A 20,245-nucleotide genomic window follows, 5' to 3' on the forward strand; every position below is an offset into this window, starting at 1 on the left:
CTTCCAGGAACTCAATCAGTGCTTTGATTATGTAGTGTTGACATCCCAGTTCATGATAAACTGAAGTGACTGAATATCCAAGTGCATAAAAAATATCACATACTATATATCACGCAATAAGAATCACCTGAAACAGCTATGATTGTTTACATAATTACTTCTGGTGAGGGGTTTTTAGGATATAAGAGATTTACTGCTCAACTGTAATGTCCAAGATAAATCTTTTTTTTTCTCTTTTTTTTTTTCCTTTGAAGATTTGTGAGTTGTGGACTTCCAGGTTTGAAAAGAAGCAACTACACACAACTGTTTGTTTTCAATGAAGCTGTTACAGAAATCTGCTGAGTGTGATTTTGAAGGGGATTAGACCAGCGTACCTTGCCAGCATAGTGGATGATGCAGAAGTCCGCCTTATCTTTGAGCTGACGGGGCCTTTGGAATTTGGTGTGTGTGCCCTGCTCCTGGATCAGCTTGTCTACAAAAGTCTTGTCTGTGGCTTTGGGGAACCAGCACTCTTCATCCAGCAGAGCTAACACACCTGGAGGGTTTGCCTGAAGGAACAGCACGAGACAGAATTAAAGAAAAAGGAAGACTAAAGAAGAACAGATGAGCAATGAATACAGCCCATCACATTGCAAAAGTGACCTTTCATGTATTGAGAGTGGCATATTTTAACTGTGTATTTTCAACAATCTCTGTGCTTCAGTTACTAGTTAAATGGTTAGAGTTAGGGTTTAGACTGACCGGCCTCTCAATGAGGTCGATGCAGGGCTGCAGGTCCAGGCCAAAGTCGATGAAGCTCCACTCGATGCCCTCCCTCTGGTACTCCTCCTGCTCCAGGATGAACATGGTGTGGTTGAAGAGCTGCTGCAGCTTCTCATTGGTGTAGTTGATACACAGCTGCTCAAAGGAGTTCAACTGGAATGGAGGAGGAAGACACAGAACAATGCTTTATCATTCAAATGTTCTTAAAATCAAGGCAAAAATTAATACCCTCTAACAACACCGACACCAACAAACAAAATAATTATTTCCTCAAACCTCAATTGCACATATTGTCTTATTCAGAGATTTAAAAAAAAAGAGAGAGATTTTGATCCAAACCTGGAAAATCTCAAAACCAGCAATGTCCAGGATACCAATGAAGGAGGCTCCCTGTCGTTTGGTTCTGTCAAGGGCTTTGTTAATGCGATGGACCAGCCAGCGGAACAGACGCTCATATGTTGCTTTAGCCAGGGCCTCGACAGCAAAGTCAGCCTGGAGGGAGGCAGAGAGGACAAGAGAGGAAGATTGGTGACACAATAAAGGAAGAGAGGAATGATGGAAAGATGATAAAAAAAAATGTGTGTGTGCTGAACAAGCAGTGGGTCTAAACATGTGAGGCCAGTCAGTGGGATAGTAGGATTCAGACACGCTGCCAAACCTTTACAAGTAAAATCTACTCAAGCCTGGACAAATGGACAAGTTCATCTTGGCAAGTCTGCATATTGTTAATGTTCCATATCTTCTCTGAGTCAGACTCTCTCAAACTGTTGGAGCAAAACCTGAATCCATCGAACTGTCGAGCAGAAGTCTGCAAGAGTACTGCACTTTAAATGTCAATGAATGATTCATAAACAGGTGACATGCTTTGGACTGCTTTCACAGCAGGTGCACTAATATTGTCTTCTGCACCGTACAATATATAACAATAATAAAGCAAACTGCGCAGCACAGCTACACCGTTTTGGCCACAAGTGGTAATTATTTTGAACTTTGTTTCTGGGCAGTGGCAGACATAACTGAATCCTCTGTGACTGGATATTTCTTGTAGTTGACTCATCTACTGTGTTTTCATAATTATACAGTATGTACAGGACTCTGTCTTTTTTTAATATATACTATTTTTTTGGCAGTCATTTTCTTTTGAACTGATGATGAAAAAAAAACGTTTATGTACCATCAAAGTGCAGAATATTATATGCAGAATATAAAACAAATTCTACAACCTGATCCCTGAGAGGATACAACTATGTAACTCTATTACTTCATAATCAAAGAGAGCTGCATTACAAAAGCCCAACTTCATTTCCCTTTCTATTCGATAGATCATTATTAGTGTCACTGAGGATCTTAGCCAACAACAAAAGAAGATATAAATCATGTTAGTAAGCCAATGGGAAAAAAAACATCCAGCAGACCTGCTCTTTAGTCTGTGCTTTCTGGACATAGTCTCTTCCCACTTTGATCCTTGGTGAGAGGATAGCTCTGGTAAACTCCATTACATTCATACCCAGCAGGTGACATAGCTTCTGAGCAGCTGGAAATTGGAAGTGGAAAAGTACACAAAGGGAAGAAAGATTAGTTGAAATCAGAATGAAAGATGGCCAGAACACACCAGGAGAACTGAAGCGGTTTCTGCACTTGTATGAAAAATTATTTTGTCAAACCGAGAAATAAAACAAAAAGCAGAAATCATGTGTGGAAACTATGCTTTATTTTTCGAGAGTAATGAGGAGATGAGGATCTTTCCTTGTGTTATTTTGACAGTATCCAGGCAGTCAAACAAGAATGTTATTTATAAGACATTCTCATAGACCACCTTAAAAGCCCAAGAAACATCAGTTACAATAAGTGAAGTGTCGGTCTAAGATAATAGGTTAACTGTAATCTTTTCTTATTGCTGAATAATATTAAGATTTATCACAAATCTTTTCAAGATGTTAAGCTTTCATGTGAAATACAATGGGAAAAATGTAATATTTTACATGGCTGGAGCTTGTGGAAAAGCAGAAAAGGCAGAATCCAGTCTAGATCAACTTTCTACAAAGAAAAAAAAAAACAAACAACATCTGCCTCAGCCCTGGATTCTGCTCGTCACATTTGGGAATATCTGGCGGAGCTGCATTATTGGCATTAGGTTCATCCTCTCTCCTCGTCTCTCCCCTTTGAGTGCCAAGTATGCTGTGCCACATGTGGAGGAACTGGAGGGCTGTGCCTCATTTCTTTCAGGAGTAAATCCTCATAATGATGTGGGGCTTAATGGCAGTTTGACAAGGCTCGGGCAGAGGACAGACATAAATCACTGTGAGACAGAGTGAGGGAGGTAGGAAAAAGGGGAGGAGAAGGATTGAAGTATATATGGGAAGAGGAAAAGAGTGTCTTGTCCTGTGAGCTCCAAGCCACAAGGTTGTCAAGCAGACACAAAAGGATTGCAGTGAGTAGGTGAAAGAGTGTGTATGAGTGAATTTGTGTAAGAGAGAGAGGTATTTACCAGTATTATCAGGCATTGAGGCTTGGTCAGTGTTCCTCTCCTTCTTGAAGACAATGTTACCAAACTGAAGCACTGAGGACACGACCTTCAACATGGCTACAAATATAAGAATGCAGAGAAAATAAAATTACCAGAGTCAGACATCAGATTTGCTTCACATGACTGTTAGCCAACCTGATCAACATGGCTCAACTTCATCTCCGTAAAGGTACAAAACCTTGACAGAATGTCTTTTCATTGGAGTTTGTCAGTCACAGATTTCTAACACTTTAGGAGAAAATATCAAAGTAATAACATTAGTACTCACTAATGTAGAACCAAGTGAAATAAAACAATACCCTTTTTCAAACTGTAATCAGATGATCCAGTGTTAATGTTCTGTTCCCTTGGGATGCACTGTAACAAACATGTCGAACCTCATGACTGATTATTTTTTCCAGTCTACCCTACAATCCCTCAACATATTTCTGATGGTTTATCCTGCACATTAGTTTGCTGTTTGGATGAATTAAAACCAGATAAAAAATAAAACTAGTCCTGTATGTGGTTCGAGGAGACTAGTTCAACCTATCTGTCATTTATGTGTCAGCACTTGGGATAAACAGTAGCAGCTAACAGACCAACATCAGAGGAGGAGGTGAGAGTTTTGAATCGATGGCATTAACTTTTGTCTACATTTCCAAGAGAGCATATTTGTACTCTAATTTCTACCTTCTCTATAATGAGGATGGAAGCCAACAGAGCCCTATAGCTCAGTACTGTATGTAGTGCTGGTAGTCAACCATTTTTCAATGATTTCATTATATGGTACACCAGAAAACAAGTAGTACTACAAGTGAGAGCAACTTCCTGGAGAAACTCATGTGTCTGCAGGTTTTGTGCTGGTGTTTTATAAAGTATACCTAGAATCTCCTCATGGGCGAAGCTCATGATGTGCATGGCCTCCATTGTCTCTTGGAAGTTGTCTTTATCCTGCTGTCCTGGGATGGGGATGTTACCATTGGACAGGAAACGGTAATTGTTGAACCCTTCCAAAAGTAGGTCCGCTGTGGACAGAAAAATGGGAAGGCCTTTGAATGGTGATGACAGATCATTTTTAGTGCTGTACATAAACACCATATAACACAGTTGCAGTTACTCTTCAAAATTAAAATGATCAAATGGCAGATTGTTTATAAGAGGGAGTGACAGATTGTGTTAACATTTGATTTTTAGAGATGAACACATGCTGAATAACATAATCAATTATATATTTGCCTTGGACAGTAGACGGACAGAGGAGAAGAAAAAGGCCCTCCTGTATAGAGTATAATCGTCTTTCAAGTCTTTCATTACATTCAAGTTCAGTTTACTCACATTTGAGGTGCTCTCCAGCTCCAGCCAGTAGCTGGTAGAAAACATGGAAGGTGCGCTCATCTTTGGCTTGACGTATAGCTCTAGATTTCTCCAATAAGTCTGATACAGACTGGTCAAGGAAATAAAAATCTATTTGCTGAGCAGGTCTGATGTAGAATCACAGTTCTGACTGACTGCCCTGTTTACAAATATATTACATACAATTGCAATGAAATGTCAGCAAAAATTGTTTGAGACAGGATACAAGTTTCAATATTGGCTCCAACAATATATCCGGTGACATCAAAGTTGATCCGGATGAATTTCCCCTGCAGAGATTAACACAAGACAAATGTTCAGGAAATGCACAAGACAAGGTACACAGAAATCAATTCAAACATAATGACTTTCCTTCAACACCCGCTGAGGCCTCTCCTACATTAATATGCTTTCTTTATTTTAACACGAGTAGTACATATTGGTTTGTTTTTCTGGATTGCGTGGGGCATGCAATATGACATCACAGAAGTGCTACTAAGTTTTCATTGATGACGAATGGGGGTAATATTTACTGTCCATGTAGATTAAGTTTTACCTGAGCCAACATTTCATGAATCAATAACTGGAGAAAAACCTTCCATTGAATTTTATATTCATTTACCACAGAAACACTTAAGCCAGGGCTTTACTCATGTCCTGTTTTCCTATATCACTATTAAGAAGTCTGCTGAATGGAGTTGTCTCCAGTCTTAAAGACTCTAGTATATCAATGGAATTATTAATGACAAACAGGCGCCTGGCCTGTGTAATTGCTTACAGGAAAAACAGAATGATTGAAATACTTTCAATCAGTTTTGCCCCACTTGCTCAAGGAAAAATAATCTGATTATAAAGTCAAATAAATAGTCACAATAGTGCTGAGATAGGAGGAGGCCATCACAGACAGTAACAATCACAAGCACTGATTTAGATATTTTAAGACAGTGATTGGAAACAACAGAGTACAAAGATTACCCACTTAATAAATATGACTTTTTTGTACTTACAAATCGTGATGAGTTGTCATTTTTCACTGTCTTAGCATTCCCAAAAGATTCAAGGATGGGGTTGGCTTGTAAAAGCTGACGTTCCAATTCACCCTGTAAAAACAGAGGGATGTTAGAGCAGCCCCTTGTCTTAACATGTTCAAGTTAAGACTGATGGTGGAAAATGTTGAGACTAATTGTGGCTTTCACTGACAACTGAATAAACACAAACATGCAGGCAAAAGCAGCAGAAATCTAGAAAACAGGTGTGTGTTTTATAAAGATGAACCTAAAACAAGATTTCGTAATTCAGACGTGCAGATCAACATAATATGTGGAAATATTTAGACTAATACGAAAGTAAATTAGGTCCTAAATCAGCTTGATAATATTGAGGTTTTTTGTGAGGTGATGGAAAAACATGTTACAATAACGTTCAGTGGTTTTCAGGGTTGTTGAGTCTGTTGATCTGCAGCAGAATCTAAAATGTGTGAGGGAGTTTTCACCATGTCATTTCATCCAAAGCAAAGGTAGACAAAATGTGACCCCATCATTTAGCAATCAGTATAATGAAACATCACAATTAAAACACCTGCTGCAGTTAATAAATGAATGATCAAAAGACTACTCAATCATCAAGATAGATTTAAATCCAACTACAGATCAATTAAAAGTTCCACACTGATCTGATCAGTAGCTAAATGATAGGTAATTTCCCAAAAAAGAAACAAACAGAAAAAAAAAACCCATTGCCAATTAATTCTGATAAACATGTTATTCATTAACTCATCAACAAAATGGCAAATTAAACATAAATGGGTTTTGGACTGTTGTTTCAACAAATCCAGCAATTTCAACTGAAAGTAAATGATAGACAGTAGCAGCTCTTGATCTGATCATACAGTATACATTAATGCATACCAATACAAAAAGAATGAAAATGCAGAAGATGCGTTTACTTGCTCAAGTGACTAAAATCTACACTAATTCTGCAAACACGGTTTACTCCTAAACGACATCGCTTCCCTTCCACAACCAGGTCAATTCCATTTGCAGAAGTTTAGACTGCAGAGAAAATCAATACTGGTCTTGGTCTGGGCCTCGCTCTGGTTGACGGAGGACTAAGACGGCAGTGCTTTATAGTGATAGAGAAACAAAGTCTGGGGAAACTTTTAGCTGGATAGGCACTTTATCATGCAGGGTTGAGTGAATTTGCAACACGGAAACACTGGCTTTCTTCTTGTCAGACTGGACGCTTTGAGTGGCTGAGGAAACAAACAAACGACTTATACAGATGTTTGGACAGGTGGCCTGCTATATTTCCATCTAAGACACATCGTGGGCTTCGTCATGACGAGGGAAACCAAGATGACAGAGAGAAAAATAATTTCTTCTGCACTTTTTTTTCTCTTCTTGTGGCTACATGAAAAATGTTCCCATTATGTCAAAGCTGGTACATACACTGAAGGGTATGTGGGGGCCATTTTCCACAAAAAGGAGTTGAGGAATCAGCATTGTGCTTACTGATGTGGGACACGTAATGTGATCTTTGGCAGGAGTGCATGATGGGCTGCTTTTAATTGAGTTTCTGAGCAGCTGGAATGAAGCAGGGCTGAACAGGATAAACCTGGTTCTTTTCCAGGTCTCAGAGCAGCCGCAAAGCGCACAGAGGCCAGAGTATTTAAACCAAAAGCCTTTGTTTCTACATAAACACAGGCCTGGGGTGCAACTTGGTAGTTAAAATTGCTCATTGGCAACCTCTACTCATCTGTGTGGTCTGCCGTCCGCACATAAAAACAAAGAGCAGATTACAAACACCAGGGGGGGTCCAATTTAGCAGCATTAGAGGTTTGACCCACATTCCTACAACAAAATGAGTAAGTCAGACATCTGAGAGCCAACAGAGCTGGCTCCTCTACTTTGAAAGGCCAATTATTAAGTAACTGTGATAAGCAATCTGACTAATTATCAGTCAACACTACAGATATACCCAAGCTTTTGAAGCTGAAAAAAAAAAAACTCCTTCAAACACTTTTTTTAAAATGGAAAACTCTTTACAGGATATAGCTACACGTGTGTGTGTCAGGCAGACCATAAAGCAGTATTTTAGAGTAGATTGAGTGAAGCCAAAGAGGATCAGCCAAAACTGTCACACTAAATCTTCTGAGGCAGAGGCCAGTTGTGGATGTGTTTTCACTGCTCAACATCTGCTCCAGAGGTCACGGGGCCTGAGAGATATTACAAGTCCCTTTTTCTAACAGCAAGAAAAAAGAGTGGACTTCTTTGAACATAGCATAAAGTTTAAATGTGGAGAAAAACAAGCCAAGGTGGAGAATTCATTTGAACCACCAGAATCCTCTTGGCTGATCGCAATTTAATGTAACAAAGCTCAAGATGTTGCATTGGTCACAAGATCAAGTGATTAAAATGGTCCAGTTTTAAACCCCGTGAACTTCTCCAATCATAATTAGCATTGACATGTTCTAAATATCTTGTTGTGAAATAAAAAGCTCTGATGATTTGAAACCAAGTCATTTATGGCCAGGTGCAGTGCACATGAAGCCCAGCAGTATAGCTAAATTATTTACTGCTTATTGCTGCTCTGCATTTTAGTCACCCTTTTAGATAATTTTAGGTCTTTTTTTTAAAAATTGAAAATGTATTACACTTATGCTATTAACAGTGTTAACAGGCTCTAGCAAATTTACACCAACTGTTAATTTCACCCTCTATGATGACAATTGTGTGCAATTTTACTGAGTTGTGAATAAAATCAGTTCACAGAGTTGCCAAAACAACAACTGATAACCTCTTCATACCAGTGCCTGTACTACCTAGTACCTAGGTTCTATTAAAGCTCTTTTCTTTCTTTAGCACCTTAAAAACAGATTTAGTTCTGTTTACCCAGTCGGTCTGTGTAGCTGCCTAAGCTGTTAACACACGTTACACATCTGTCAACACTGTTAATTGGGGTTAATCCAATATTATGTCTGATGTATTTAACATACAGTTGTGCTATATCTGGCCACCTATGCAGTTGTTATCAGTATAACACCACTTTTGAATGTTATGATTACGTAAATTTGATTTGTACATACATGTCCACTCATGATAAAACCGTTAAAGGTCTTAATAATACAGCAGGTCAGAGGTTCAATCTTTAGCATTCATATCCAACCAAAATGTCTATTATTATAACTGAAATATCTCTAACGAAACTGATATTGTATCTGGATCTTGTGATTAAGAACTGATTCCATACAGGAAGTTAGTGGCAATACCCTGCCCTAAATATAAATTGCAGTGATAACCCGCCAAGGTTCTCACATGGGAAGGTTTACGACTTCCTTCATTTCAGGTACCTAATAAACATGCTATCCATCAGCGTCATGGGGCCTATTTGTCTGTTAAAGATTAAAGTGGTATTAAATTAGTCAGCACAAATCATGCAAGGCAACACTAGAAGCAGGTGGCTTGAAGTGGATGGAAATCATCTACAATCCAACTTCAGGCAGTATTAGGGAGTTAATAGTCAGGTAATTCTGTTAAACAGTAGGTGGCAACAGAGTGGGCAAATTACCCCTTTATTGTCAGTGAAGTGAAATACAATACTGTAGGTGAGAAACTACATACTACTCACATAAAACAGGGGTCCACTCTGTAGGATATGGGAAGATTCAATTGTTATTATGGAAAATAATACATTGCATTAATCATGGATACAAGTGAACCGGTAGTCTACGCAGAGCATTTCTGATATGATTAATTACAGCACAAATCTAAGCACGAACTCTAGCAGTCTGAAAATGGAATTAGCAACAGGTGTTATTATAATACCTCAGTGGTCTGTAATCCTGACCCTCAAGACCCAGATTACTGCTGGTGTTCTAGGTTAACACGTAGTTAAATGTTTGCACCCTGCATCTCAGGTATAATTCAGTCACCAGCTACAAGGACTACCTTGCTGGGCTCTGGGTCCTGGTGACCAGGATAGGGAAATCACTGCAGTACAGCTGGTAAATTTAAACCAAAACCCTTGCTTCATGTAGATTTTTGCAGCTGACATTTCTTGGCAAGACAGACGGGTAAGAAGCTCAACCTTAACAGTCCAAAACTCAGATTACATAACACTTCACTGTGCGAGCATATTAACTCTATTTAGGCTTCATACAGCACAAGATGGCAGTCAAGACTTAACATGTGACTACAACAACAAATAAAAACATGCATGTGAAATGTTTTTTTGACTGAATCACAATAACGGCAAGCAAATTTACATGATGGCACATCACCTTAAAACAATAGCGTCTGAATAATCATGCTAGTTTTAAAATTTACTTACAACTGCATTTTGAGCCTGACAGAGAGAGATGAAAGTGAATACTAATTATGTTTTTGTTTATTTTCAAGCATTTTTAACAAAATTGTTTAATATAATTACTAATACCACTGGAATTACTGATGAAGACTGCTCAGACTCACCTCAGTGGGCTCACAATTCAACAGGTATTTGTTATATTAGATATTATTTGACAGGAATATGTTGGCGTAGCATGCACATGAAGATAGTGTACAAAAAACAAAACACAAAGACTTGCCTGCAGTTTCACTGGTTTAGGTGATTCTGGCTGTTTGTTACAGATAAACAAATGCAAATTGTTAGATTGTGCGCACATACTAGGTCTGGTGCACAAAGCCATGTTGCCTACTACAGGTGACTGTTTTTATCTCTATAGTGGTAAAACAATAACTTGGTCTTCAAGGAGTTGCAGTAGTGTACAAAATGTATGACAGAGCATAGAGGTGGTAATTCATTTTTCACACAAATCTGCCATCAACATGATGAACATAATAATAGGATGTTTAAATCAAAGCTGAAAGCAGTAAGGCTTACAGTTACAGTATGCATATGGAAAATACTCACAGGAACGTTGTGGTCTTTTCTTCCTTTGTGGGAGGAGGCAACGTGTGCCAGGTACTGAATGACCTTTTTTGTGTTTTCAGTCTTGCCAGCTCCTGACTCACCTCTGCAAGAAAAAGAAGAAGATAACCCATGCAAAAAACAAACAAAGAGACATCTTCAGAATAGCTAAATACGAAACTGTTTGAAATAAAGCATACTACTGTTTGAAATAAAGCATACTACTAAAGCTACTAGGTGATCTTGTATCACAGACATACTCATTAAAATCAACACTGGTGTATACATTTGTTTTAAATTTCAGTTTCAATTTCAGGCTTGTGGCTGTGGGGGTGTGGATGTTCAGCCTGCTTTTCACTGGTCTGTCATACACTGGCTGAAAGAAATCTTCTCAAGTCCTCCAAGCCTTGCAAAAACTTTGGGGAGCAGTTTAGATTTAGAACATACCTGCGGTTTTACAGTAAGTGCAAATTTGCATACACCAAGTATGCACAAAATATTGTTTTGCTTTCAAACTGATGGAGTGTGATGTGGCTGAGAGTAAACACTGGCAGAGTGGTGTGTTAAGGGTTAGTGTGTCTCACTGGCTACTGTACACACAGGGTAATCACGGAGGGATTGCGTCAAATGTCTCTGTTGTTGGCCTTGGACCGCTGGGTGTAACATTCCTCAACTCCTGCACTTCAGAAGACGAGCAATTTGAACAGGGAGTGCTGACTTCATCATGTGTAGTGAGGCCACATTTAGTGTTTCCATGCTAGTTTGCAATTGATTTGCAATTTCGCACCTCAGTGCAAAAGCCCTTGATGAAGTACATGATCTTTTTAGCGCAACAGCAGCAACACAATTCAGTACAGCAGAATAACCAATACTGGTAACTGCAATTACTGCTACTAACTCTACTAGGGATCATGCATCTTGCCCTCCTCACAGAAAGTATGGTGACTTCACTGCATGCCTGTTGCCCTCAGTAGTCTAGGTTATCTTTACAAAATGCCTTGCTTCATGAATAACTATGACACCAAAAGAGTGTTGATGAGAGCATTTTGGATTTATCATCATAGATGGAAAATCATGCATAAGGCTATTTACCCAATTTTGTAAAATTCATATTGCCACAATACCGAAACAACAAATCTGAATTTGGCTGGTAGTCATTCAGTGACAGTACCGCGAATGAAGGTCTTTGTTTAGGACTAAGTTTCATGGATTGAGGTTAAATTCATTTGATTAAACATGTTAGTTCTTGATTCAAATTCAAACTTACTTTTTTAAATACAACATACTTCAATATTTTTTTGTTTGTAAAGGCTTTGTATTCAAGTGACTTATTTGTTTAATACAATTATATTGTTACGTGACAAATTACACTATTCACACAAGATGGGGAACAAAGCTTTTGCATGGCTTATGTCTTGATACCATCTCTGACATTTTCTTTGCAACATTCCTGTCATCTTTGGATGCTTGTCATGGAAAAGTCATCAGAGGCCAGTGTAGCAGAAAATTCACTATCACTGAGTAACATACATACTGTAGTTTAAAATAACTATCAAGGCTCCATGTTTGTAACTACCAGTTGGTAAACATAAACAAGAATTAGCACCTTGTGGTAGGATGCCTCCATCACTCACACTTTCACTTTCACTTTCAACATCCTTGTTTGCCCAGAATCATGTAGAATATGAACCATTTTTGTAAAATTTTGCCATGATTGCATTGTGAAGTCCTGAGTGATGGCTTGAGTAAGTGTTTCCTGAGGTCACTGTGACCCTGGCCTACCAAAGTCATATTAATTTGTCCTTGAGTCTAAATGCATTTTTGTCTCACAGAACTCCCTTGAGACCTTGAACCACCAAAATCTAAAGGGGGAACATTTTGCCAAATGTTAAGAAATTCCCTCAATGCAATATGCAGAAATTGTGTTCACAAGGCCAAAACCATGTTGACTGTGACCTTTGATTTTCAAATTTCATAAATGAATCCTTTAGTCCTAGTGGTTATTTGTGCCAAATTTGAGGAAGTTCTGTCCACGTATCAGTGAGAAATCGTGTCCACGAGAAAAGAATGAAACCATGAACCATTAACTCTCACTCTGGCTGTCAAGCGCAGAGGCACAAACACATTAAAGGGGAATATACAGTCACTTGTGAAGCTACAGTATATTGAGTGGAAAGAAGCCATGCATGACAGTAATGTATGAACCATAAACCTTATGTGAGGTCTGGGTACCTAAAATGGTTTTATCATGAACATCTTAATTAGGAAAAGGAAATACAAAGCATGTAAAAGCTGGGCTATTCGTTTAAAGTAGTGGAAGCTGTATACTCACGTGCAAAGAATAGATTGGTCCTCTCGATCTGTGGAGACAAGAGGGGGTGATAAGTCAACCTCAGCAATCTGTCTTTCTTTCAGTCTCTACTCTGCTGTCAACACTATCAGCAAAACAGAGTTTTAGTTTTTATCAGTCAAAGCTGAGCTTGGTGTGCGTATGTGAACTTGTCATCAAATGTCTTAAATATCACATTTTCAGTCTGCAATACACTTTTATCAGAATAGCAAAATTACTTTTAAAAGGGCAAATTCTTCAGTGGGTTCAGGCACACAGCTTACTGTATACTGGGATGAAATGTCAGAAATGCAGAAAAACAGCACTATGAAGTCAAATCACTGCACAGGAGAGATAAGCTAACTGTATTCCTGCTTCACACAGGCAAACAGAAGGCGCGGACTGTCTGCTAGTAACCCTGACTTTACAAAGACCAGCTACAGATTCCACAACTTAGGAAAAAAAGACTTTAAATTACCCATTTACCCAGAACTGGAGCACAATGAAGTAAAACACTTTTGATCAATTTCAGGCTGCATAGAGCTTAATGGAATGACATTAAAACATCTATAGACACATTCACTACCATCAGCAACTATATTCGTCTTCTTTTTTTAAATGATTTTGACCGGGGCAACTTATAAACACATATGAAAAACTGATGCTATACATTTGTACTTTTAACTGTATAATATAGCAATATTTGGGGATGTATGGCAGGTATTAAAAGGTACCTGGACCTGGACCTGTACTTCATATTACTTTCATTTCTTCAGGATGTCCTGTGTGTAGACTATTATAATGGATAATCTATAAAAATGTTAGTCTGAAACTAAAATGACAAGTACACATGTTGAACTGAACATGACATCAACCACTTAAAGCCTTTGCACACTGAGTCAGTTTTTTTTGTATGCGTTATTTTAATCAGAAAAACGTTACGCACAGACACCTTACACACTGAGTCCGAGTCCGATGCGTTTTTATATTCTGTTCCAAACTTAAGAAAGGGAGACAAAAGTCGTCACGCAGTGAGGATGACTTTGTGGTCCTCTCACTTGTCGAGAAATAAAAAGAGTAAAAGAAAATATTGTTTCCATCCAATCCTGAGAGGACATCAATAGCGAGGGGACCTGCTTGTAAATGAGCAGCAGAATTATCATGATCACTTCAACAGTTTATTTTAGGATGTCAGTGGTCCAGTTTCATAGATTATTAACTCTCCTGAAGCCACACATTAAAAAGAAGACGACCAATTTCCGTGATTCTGAACAGCGGCTGGCACACTGGTACACACACACTTACACACAGGCAGGCAGCTCAGTGGGACCTACTGTAACAGCCTCAAAATGCTGACGTGAGTGGTCAGAAAGCATTTTCGGATGCGAAAAACGCAGAAAATCGAACCTGTTCCGAAAACTTAAATGACGGACTAAAGTTTCGGAGTCGGTGTATAAGCATGATCGACACAACAAGAGGTCAAATATATTTTTTAACGTGTGGCGATTTTGGACACAAAAAAACGGACTCAGTGTGCGAAGGCCTTTATAGTATAATGTCACAAATAGTGTTACTGAAAATGTTATTGTGTGCTGTGGTGATGACAATATTTGCCCTGTGGTCATGTGGTTACAAAATATACGGTAACATCTAATGCGTCTCCATAAATCTTTGGGGTATCACAGTGGTGCACGTCCTTCTTAAGGCCCTATTGGGGAAAATAGTGTTGATGTCATGGGAAAACAGTTCTTTGTCCTCCCATCAGTGCTCACACACAGACCCACCCCACCATGGATCAGGCCTCCTGGTCAGTCACATGGCTGGCTAAGCAGCAAGAAGTTCAAAGATTAGATAAAAGTCATCAGACTCTCTGCAGCAAACCGACTTGATTCTACACTGTTCATTCAGAGCTAAAACTTGGACTTAACTTGACACTGCCTCCTGTGTGTACGATTTGATTAATAGGAACAGCAGTTAAGTTATGATTTAGTGAAGTATGTAACTCTTTTCATTGGAATTAGATATAAAATCCCAGTATCATCTTGAATCATTAATTTATGATCATACTAACACAAGATGTATTAAAATCGAATCAATTTATCCTTTAACGGAAAAAACACCAACATTATACTTGTAGTTTGTCTCTGAAAGCATGTTGGAGGCGGAAACTCCTGCACATACAGTAGTACTCCCATTTAATTTCAGCCAAGCCTGTTTCCTTTATTTCTATTTGATGAGCAAGTGCCTACTCATCAAGGGGGCTGACTCACAGGCCATTAATACTGTATCTGTACTGCCAAGTCTGCATGTTAGATAATTGAAGGAGTCACCAGTAGCTGGTGATTGGCAAGCTGGCTAAGTAGATTGACTTGGGGGAGGTACGCCATCAGTAACTCAAGGGAATTCACATATTATCTGAATTTAAATACAGCTTTATAACTGAACAAGTCAATTCTGCAGCAGCAGCCAAAGAGGCCAGCATTTTTTTTTTTATTATTATTCTGAAGAATGATCGTTTCCTAAGAAATTGTTAGAGCAGAAAAGAGAAAATTCACTGTAGGTTCCTCTCACATTTGCGCAACAGGATAATGTAATATCCATGACTGAAACACAGTGGTTGAGGTAGCTGAATGAAAGGCCTGATCATTTAACCACATGGAGCAGCAGATCACATTTTAGCAGTATGCTGGAGTCTAATCCATGACAGTACCAATTTAGTTCAGTGTCGTAATTCTGATGGCTCTCTGATCTTCTCGTGAAGGAGGAATTAGGACACTCATTTCATATTCAGGCTTCCAGACTACTTAAAAACATGCAAAAACACTTAGATGTACTACATATTCTGGTGGGCTGTGAACCGCCCCAGGAGTCATATAAACCTTAGGAGTTAGAGGACAATTTGTTGCACAAAACAATTTTTCTTTTATTGTGAAATGCTGGTCACTTTTGATACTTTAGGCATCTTAAATAGATGAATTAACACAACCAAAGACAGACACTCTTGTAGTTAAGCTGTTGACACAATCGCTTAATCGCAAAAAAGATTGAGAATGGCTATGTTTAAGTCGTGCTGTGAATATTTCAGCTCATGTCACACAAGCTATGACCTGGGCTGGACTGTTCTGCCAGAGGTGAAGGTTTCCTGCAGTGAAGTGCTGACTGTGTTCCTTTGGGGTAAAATGATGGAAGGTTATCTGACCGAGGACACAGCTGGATGGCTTATTAGGGACAAACCTGGCTTTTCCTGACTTCGAACAGGCGCTTCCTGCAGTTAAGTATATTAAACAAGAGGGACTGACCTCGCACACGTGCATGCAAGAGCACACACCAAAGCAACAGCACTTTAAATGTAATGACGTCAATTGCCGCTCCATGCATGACAGAACACATGCAATCCCCCATTAGCCCCACCTCTTCAACACGTCTTTACATTCACATCCCTATCTGAATCACACACAAACACAACAGCACTCAGAAAGCCTGTGTCTTCTTTATCAGACTGGCTGCAGACACAGTGGAAAGATATGATCTACTCATTGTGAGACTGCTCAATGCCATTCACCAGCTTTGCAGCATGGCTGCACCCATAACAGCCTTTCCAGACTGTAAAGCGCTGATTACTGGCAGAACACATCTTAGTCTGTGTGGATGAGAACTACCCAAACAAGGGCTGTTATTTCTGTAACATTACTTGATGGTCATAAGGACTGTTTTGTGGGTTTCGCATGATTGGTAATGCTTTTGCCAGCTTCACATGACTCCATTATGTCTGAGGGCAGTGAACATTCCCCCAGGATGTATAATATTATTAGTTTAAGGGAAAACTAAGAACTTTGAATATCATCATTAGTACTGGATTCAAATCTTATGAACAGGAAAAAAGTTGTCAGACCAGATTAATACAATGGCTCTGCCACGGGCTATACAGATGTTGTTGAAATTAGTCCTCAGATAGAGAAGGTCAGCGTCAATGGTTTAACAAAATTGTGACAGTGAAAAATTTGAGGAGGTTTTGCGGCTTTGACATAAACACAGCAGCTCTGCATGTGGTGTTTCTCCCTGTAAGGAGAGAGGGAAAGTGGGGGGGGGACTGATCTCAGCTCACGACAGTGAGCTCATTGTGAAGCTGTGGCATGCTGGGCTTAGGCCAGTGTCTACCACTGATGGCTAATGCCTGTATTTAGGAGTGGGAATAAAGTGCAAACACTCACCTAGAAACCAGACCTGCACGCTGATCTAGCTGTTATTTTAGTGTTGCAGCAGGACAAAAACCTCCACAAAAGCACCATGGAATAAACAGAGGGACAGACTGGCTGAATGTTCAGGGTAAAAATGACTGTAAAAAGCCCTCATCCCTCGTCTCTTCTTCAGCACCATATGGGACTGTCCACAGCTTCTTGTCCTTTCTCCTTTCTTTGTCCTTTCTTCTTCTGAATGCAAAACTAAATTCTAATTACTAATTATTAATGAACTGTAAAGATAATGGAGATGCTTCCTTAAAAAGGACCAACACAAACACATGTACGTCATGATTTCATGAATTTTCAATGAGCCTGGGTAATTACACTTCTGTTCTGACTAGGGCTGTGTCTGAAATCACTCACTACTCACTATATAGTGCACTATAGTGACTACACCGTTTTGTAGCGGTGTCTGAATGTTTAGTGATTATTAATATTCACTATAGTGCACTCATTGTATCCCACAATTCACCGCAAAATGTAGTGGACGTCCGATGGTAACTAACCAAAGCAAGATATCCAATCATGCATTACGGTCACGGATCGCAGTTATGATTGCAGTCGGCATTGATCTGGAACGTTTTAATTATGCGACGTAATACGTAATTAATTGTGCGATTGAGTAGTGCACAAAAGTGTTTTTTCATTTGACCAGTGAGTTCACTATATAGTGAGTAGGGAGTAGTGAATGGGTGAGTGATTTCGGACACAGCCTGTCTGGGGTGGTCTTCTTCTGTGAAATGTGGATTGTTACAAATCTACATTATATAGGATATAAAGGCAGAAGAGTTCAGCCCGGTTGTCTCACATTGACAGGTGCATAAAAACCAACAGCAGGGTAAGGAAGACATCAGTAAGGGTTTTTTTGTTCACACTTGTATAGAACAAGAGTGTTGACATGAATCTCAACTATAACATCAAAAAAGAAATATGAATTACTGCTGATGTTGAAGAACTGGATAATGTCTTTACTTGCGTTGAAAAAAAGCAATCTCATGACGCAGATGTGATTGTCAATTTGTTTAACACGTCGGAGCAATTATACTGCTCTGTCAAATCTGTCTGTCTTTTGAGCCAATCAAATTAAGGCTTTAGTCAGGTTTTTAGTGACGTACTTGACTCACAACTTACTATTTTAAAGAAAATCGGTGGTTGGTCAAAAATGGACAAGGCTAGTCCCTGACAGAAACTACAGTACAGTACATGTCAATATGGTTGTAAAAGTCAAGGTAATGAATGCTTATGAGGGCTTGGATATCAAAGAGCTCCAGTGTGGCCATAACTGCGGTTGATGCTTCAGTCGAGGATCTACAAATGGAAACAACGCAGTGCAGATCCAGAGAATTTGGTTTCTCATGAAGAGCATTTCTGAGAAGGAAAATTATGAAATCAGATAGGAAGATTAACTGTGTTTGAGGAACACTGACGACAGAATTTTGATTCTTAATCCAAGGTATTTATGCAAAATGAACTGATGGAAATCATTCAGGCAGTCTGTACCTAATATCTCTGTCAGGTGCAAAATCAATCAGTGAAGACAGCTAGCGTTGCAGCCAAAGAAAGATGACTGGTGGAATAAGACAGGAAATTGATGAGTGGAAAGGGGAATACAGGACACAAAGAGGGTCATATTTATGAAGTGAACAAGAAGAGGAACCAGCAGAGTAAGTGTACTTTAGCTCAATATAATACTGTATTATAAAATATTACTATTTCTTTTTAAGAAGGAAAAATGAGAAAAAGCATTAGATTTGCACACATGTAAACCAAGACCACAGTATTTTTCATTGTGGTTGACAACACTGAGGCAGTATGCACAAGGGCTAAGGTAAGATCCCCTTGAATTCAGTAGCACAGAGCAGACACACTTGTATTTTGCAGTCATTTTCTGGTCGCCTTAGTTCCTGTCCAGTAAGGCCTGATTTAAAGGACAGAGAAAAAACATTTAAGCAATACTTGGAGCTCCAGCTCTACTAGCTTAGCTTTATTGCAATCTATTACAAATGAAACACGAGTGCTCCTCTTGTTACTAACTGAACAGTTTCACTGTCCACAACCACATCTGTTCTAGTTGTTCTGGAGAAAAAATAGAGCTCTGTTTCAAAGAAAAAGAACAATAGCTTCTGTGACTGTAAATCTGCGTCCCAGCCACAGCTTATTATCTATCTCCTTGTAGAAAAGTGGTAGTGGATTGCCCTTTTCAAAAGATAAGCAAAAATGTCCTGTGTCTGCTCTGGTTTGCAATGGAGGTTTGAGGTGGAAAGAGTCTGGTATTAAGCCTTAGTTCAAAAGGCCATCAAAGCCATTATTGTTTGCTATGGACCTTATTGGTGCTAGGTGGACCGGTGTCCGTGGAGAGTGTACACTGCTCCATTATAAACATTCCCAAGCCCAGTTTATCACACATTCCTGACAGTACAGGTTACACTGTACAGCTCACATACTTTACATTCTTCATGATCTTAATATCATTAATGGTGCTGACATGTGAGGTGAGGAGCACTTTGTTCATTGTTGATAAATTGTACCACTAGGGGAGAAATGAAAGACCTCTGCTTTGGGAAAATCTTCACTGAGCCCAGATGGATCTTGCTGGACTTGACCTAATGCCCTGATTAAACACCAGGGAGCGACTTGAGAAGGGGGTCTTTCTCCTTTCCCGCTGAACAAAGACCCTGATTCACAACCACACCTAGGGACACTTGCAGTGCTGCTGAGGTATGTCCACTTTTGGAATCCATCACTACTGCTGACATGACCGTTTCCTCTGACACATGTTTTCATTCAAGCGTACATCAGCATTTCCTAACTACACATTTCCGGATATGATAAAATTAGTTCCTTGTACGTCAGTGAGTTCACGTCAGTCGAGCAGTGAGGGCAGTTATGTAAAGTATCTGGACCTCTAATCACTGACAGATGTGCAGCAAGTTCTAGAGGTCTACTTACACACCCTGTCTTTGTTAGGTAACACCTCATTTAACCTCCCAAACTGAGCGCTGACTGGCTTCACAGCAATGTTGCAGTAATTAACAGAACCCTGTCAGGTTTAGACACCCGTCGGCTGTAAATATGATTCGCCCATCTGTACAAGGTGTAAAGGTCCTACATTAGAGGCAACAAATTATTTGCCCCTTATGTTCT

At 39.3% G+C, this 20,245-nt stretch overlaps 1 protein-coding gene across 3 annotated transcripts in view; it reads right to left on the reverse strand.

Moving 5' to 3' along the window:
• myh10 (myosin, heavy chain 10, non-muscle) overlaps nt 1-20,245 on the reverse strand; it is a 52,483-nt gene that overhangs the window by 17,212 nt on the left and 15,026 nt on the right. Inside the window, exons 4-17 of one of the 3 annotated variants that reach the window (XM_085773784.1) lie at nt 12,864-12,891; nt 10,535-10,637; nt 10,209-10,238; nt 9,953-9,967; nt 9,251-9,268; nt 5,632-5,724; nt 4,851-4,914; nt 4,607-4,705; nt 4,153-4,296; nt 3,251-3,346; nt 2,178-2,296; nt 1,102-1,254; nt 742-915; nt 375-548 (exon numbers count right to left, since the gene is read on the reverse strand). In XM_085773784.1, the coding sequence (XP_085629910.1) occupies nt 375-548; nt 742-915; nt 1,102-1,254; nt 2,178-2,296; nt 3,251-3,346; nt 4,153-4,296; nt 4,607-4,705; nt 4,851-4,914; nt 5,632-5,724; nt 9,251-9,268; nt 9,953-9,967; nt 10,209-10,238; nt 10,535-10,637; nt 12,864-12,891 (1,310 nt within the window). The remainder of the gene's footprint in view (nt 1-374; nt 549-741; nt 916-1,101; nt 1,255-2,177; nt 2,297-3,250; nt 3,347-4,152; nt 4,297-4,606; nt 4,706-4,850; nt 4,915-5,631; nt 5,725-9,250; nt 9,269-9,952; nt 9,968-10,208; nt 10,239-10,534; nt 10,638-12,863; nt 12,892-20,245) is intronic. The other 2 variants (XM_085773794.1, XM_085773804.1) reach the window with 2 other exon arrangements.

This window comes from Trachurus japonicus, chromosome 1 (genome assembly GCF_045865225.1).
Source record: "Trachurus japonicus isolate A0001 chromosome 1, Traja_1.0".
NCBI classification, from domain to species: Eukaryota; Metazoa; Chordata; class Actinopteri; order Carangiformes; family Carangidae; genus Trachurus; species Trachurus japonicus.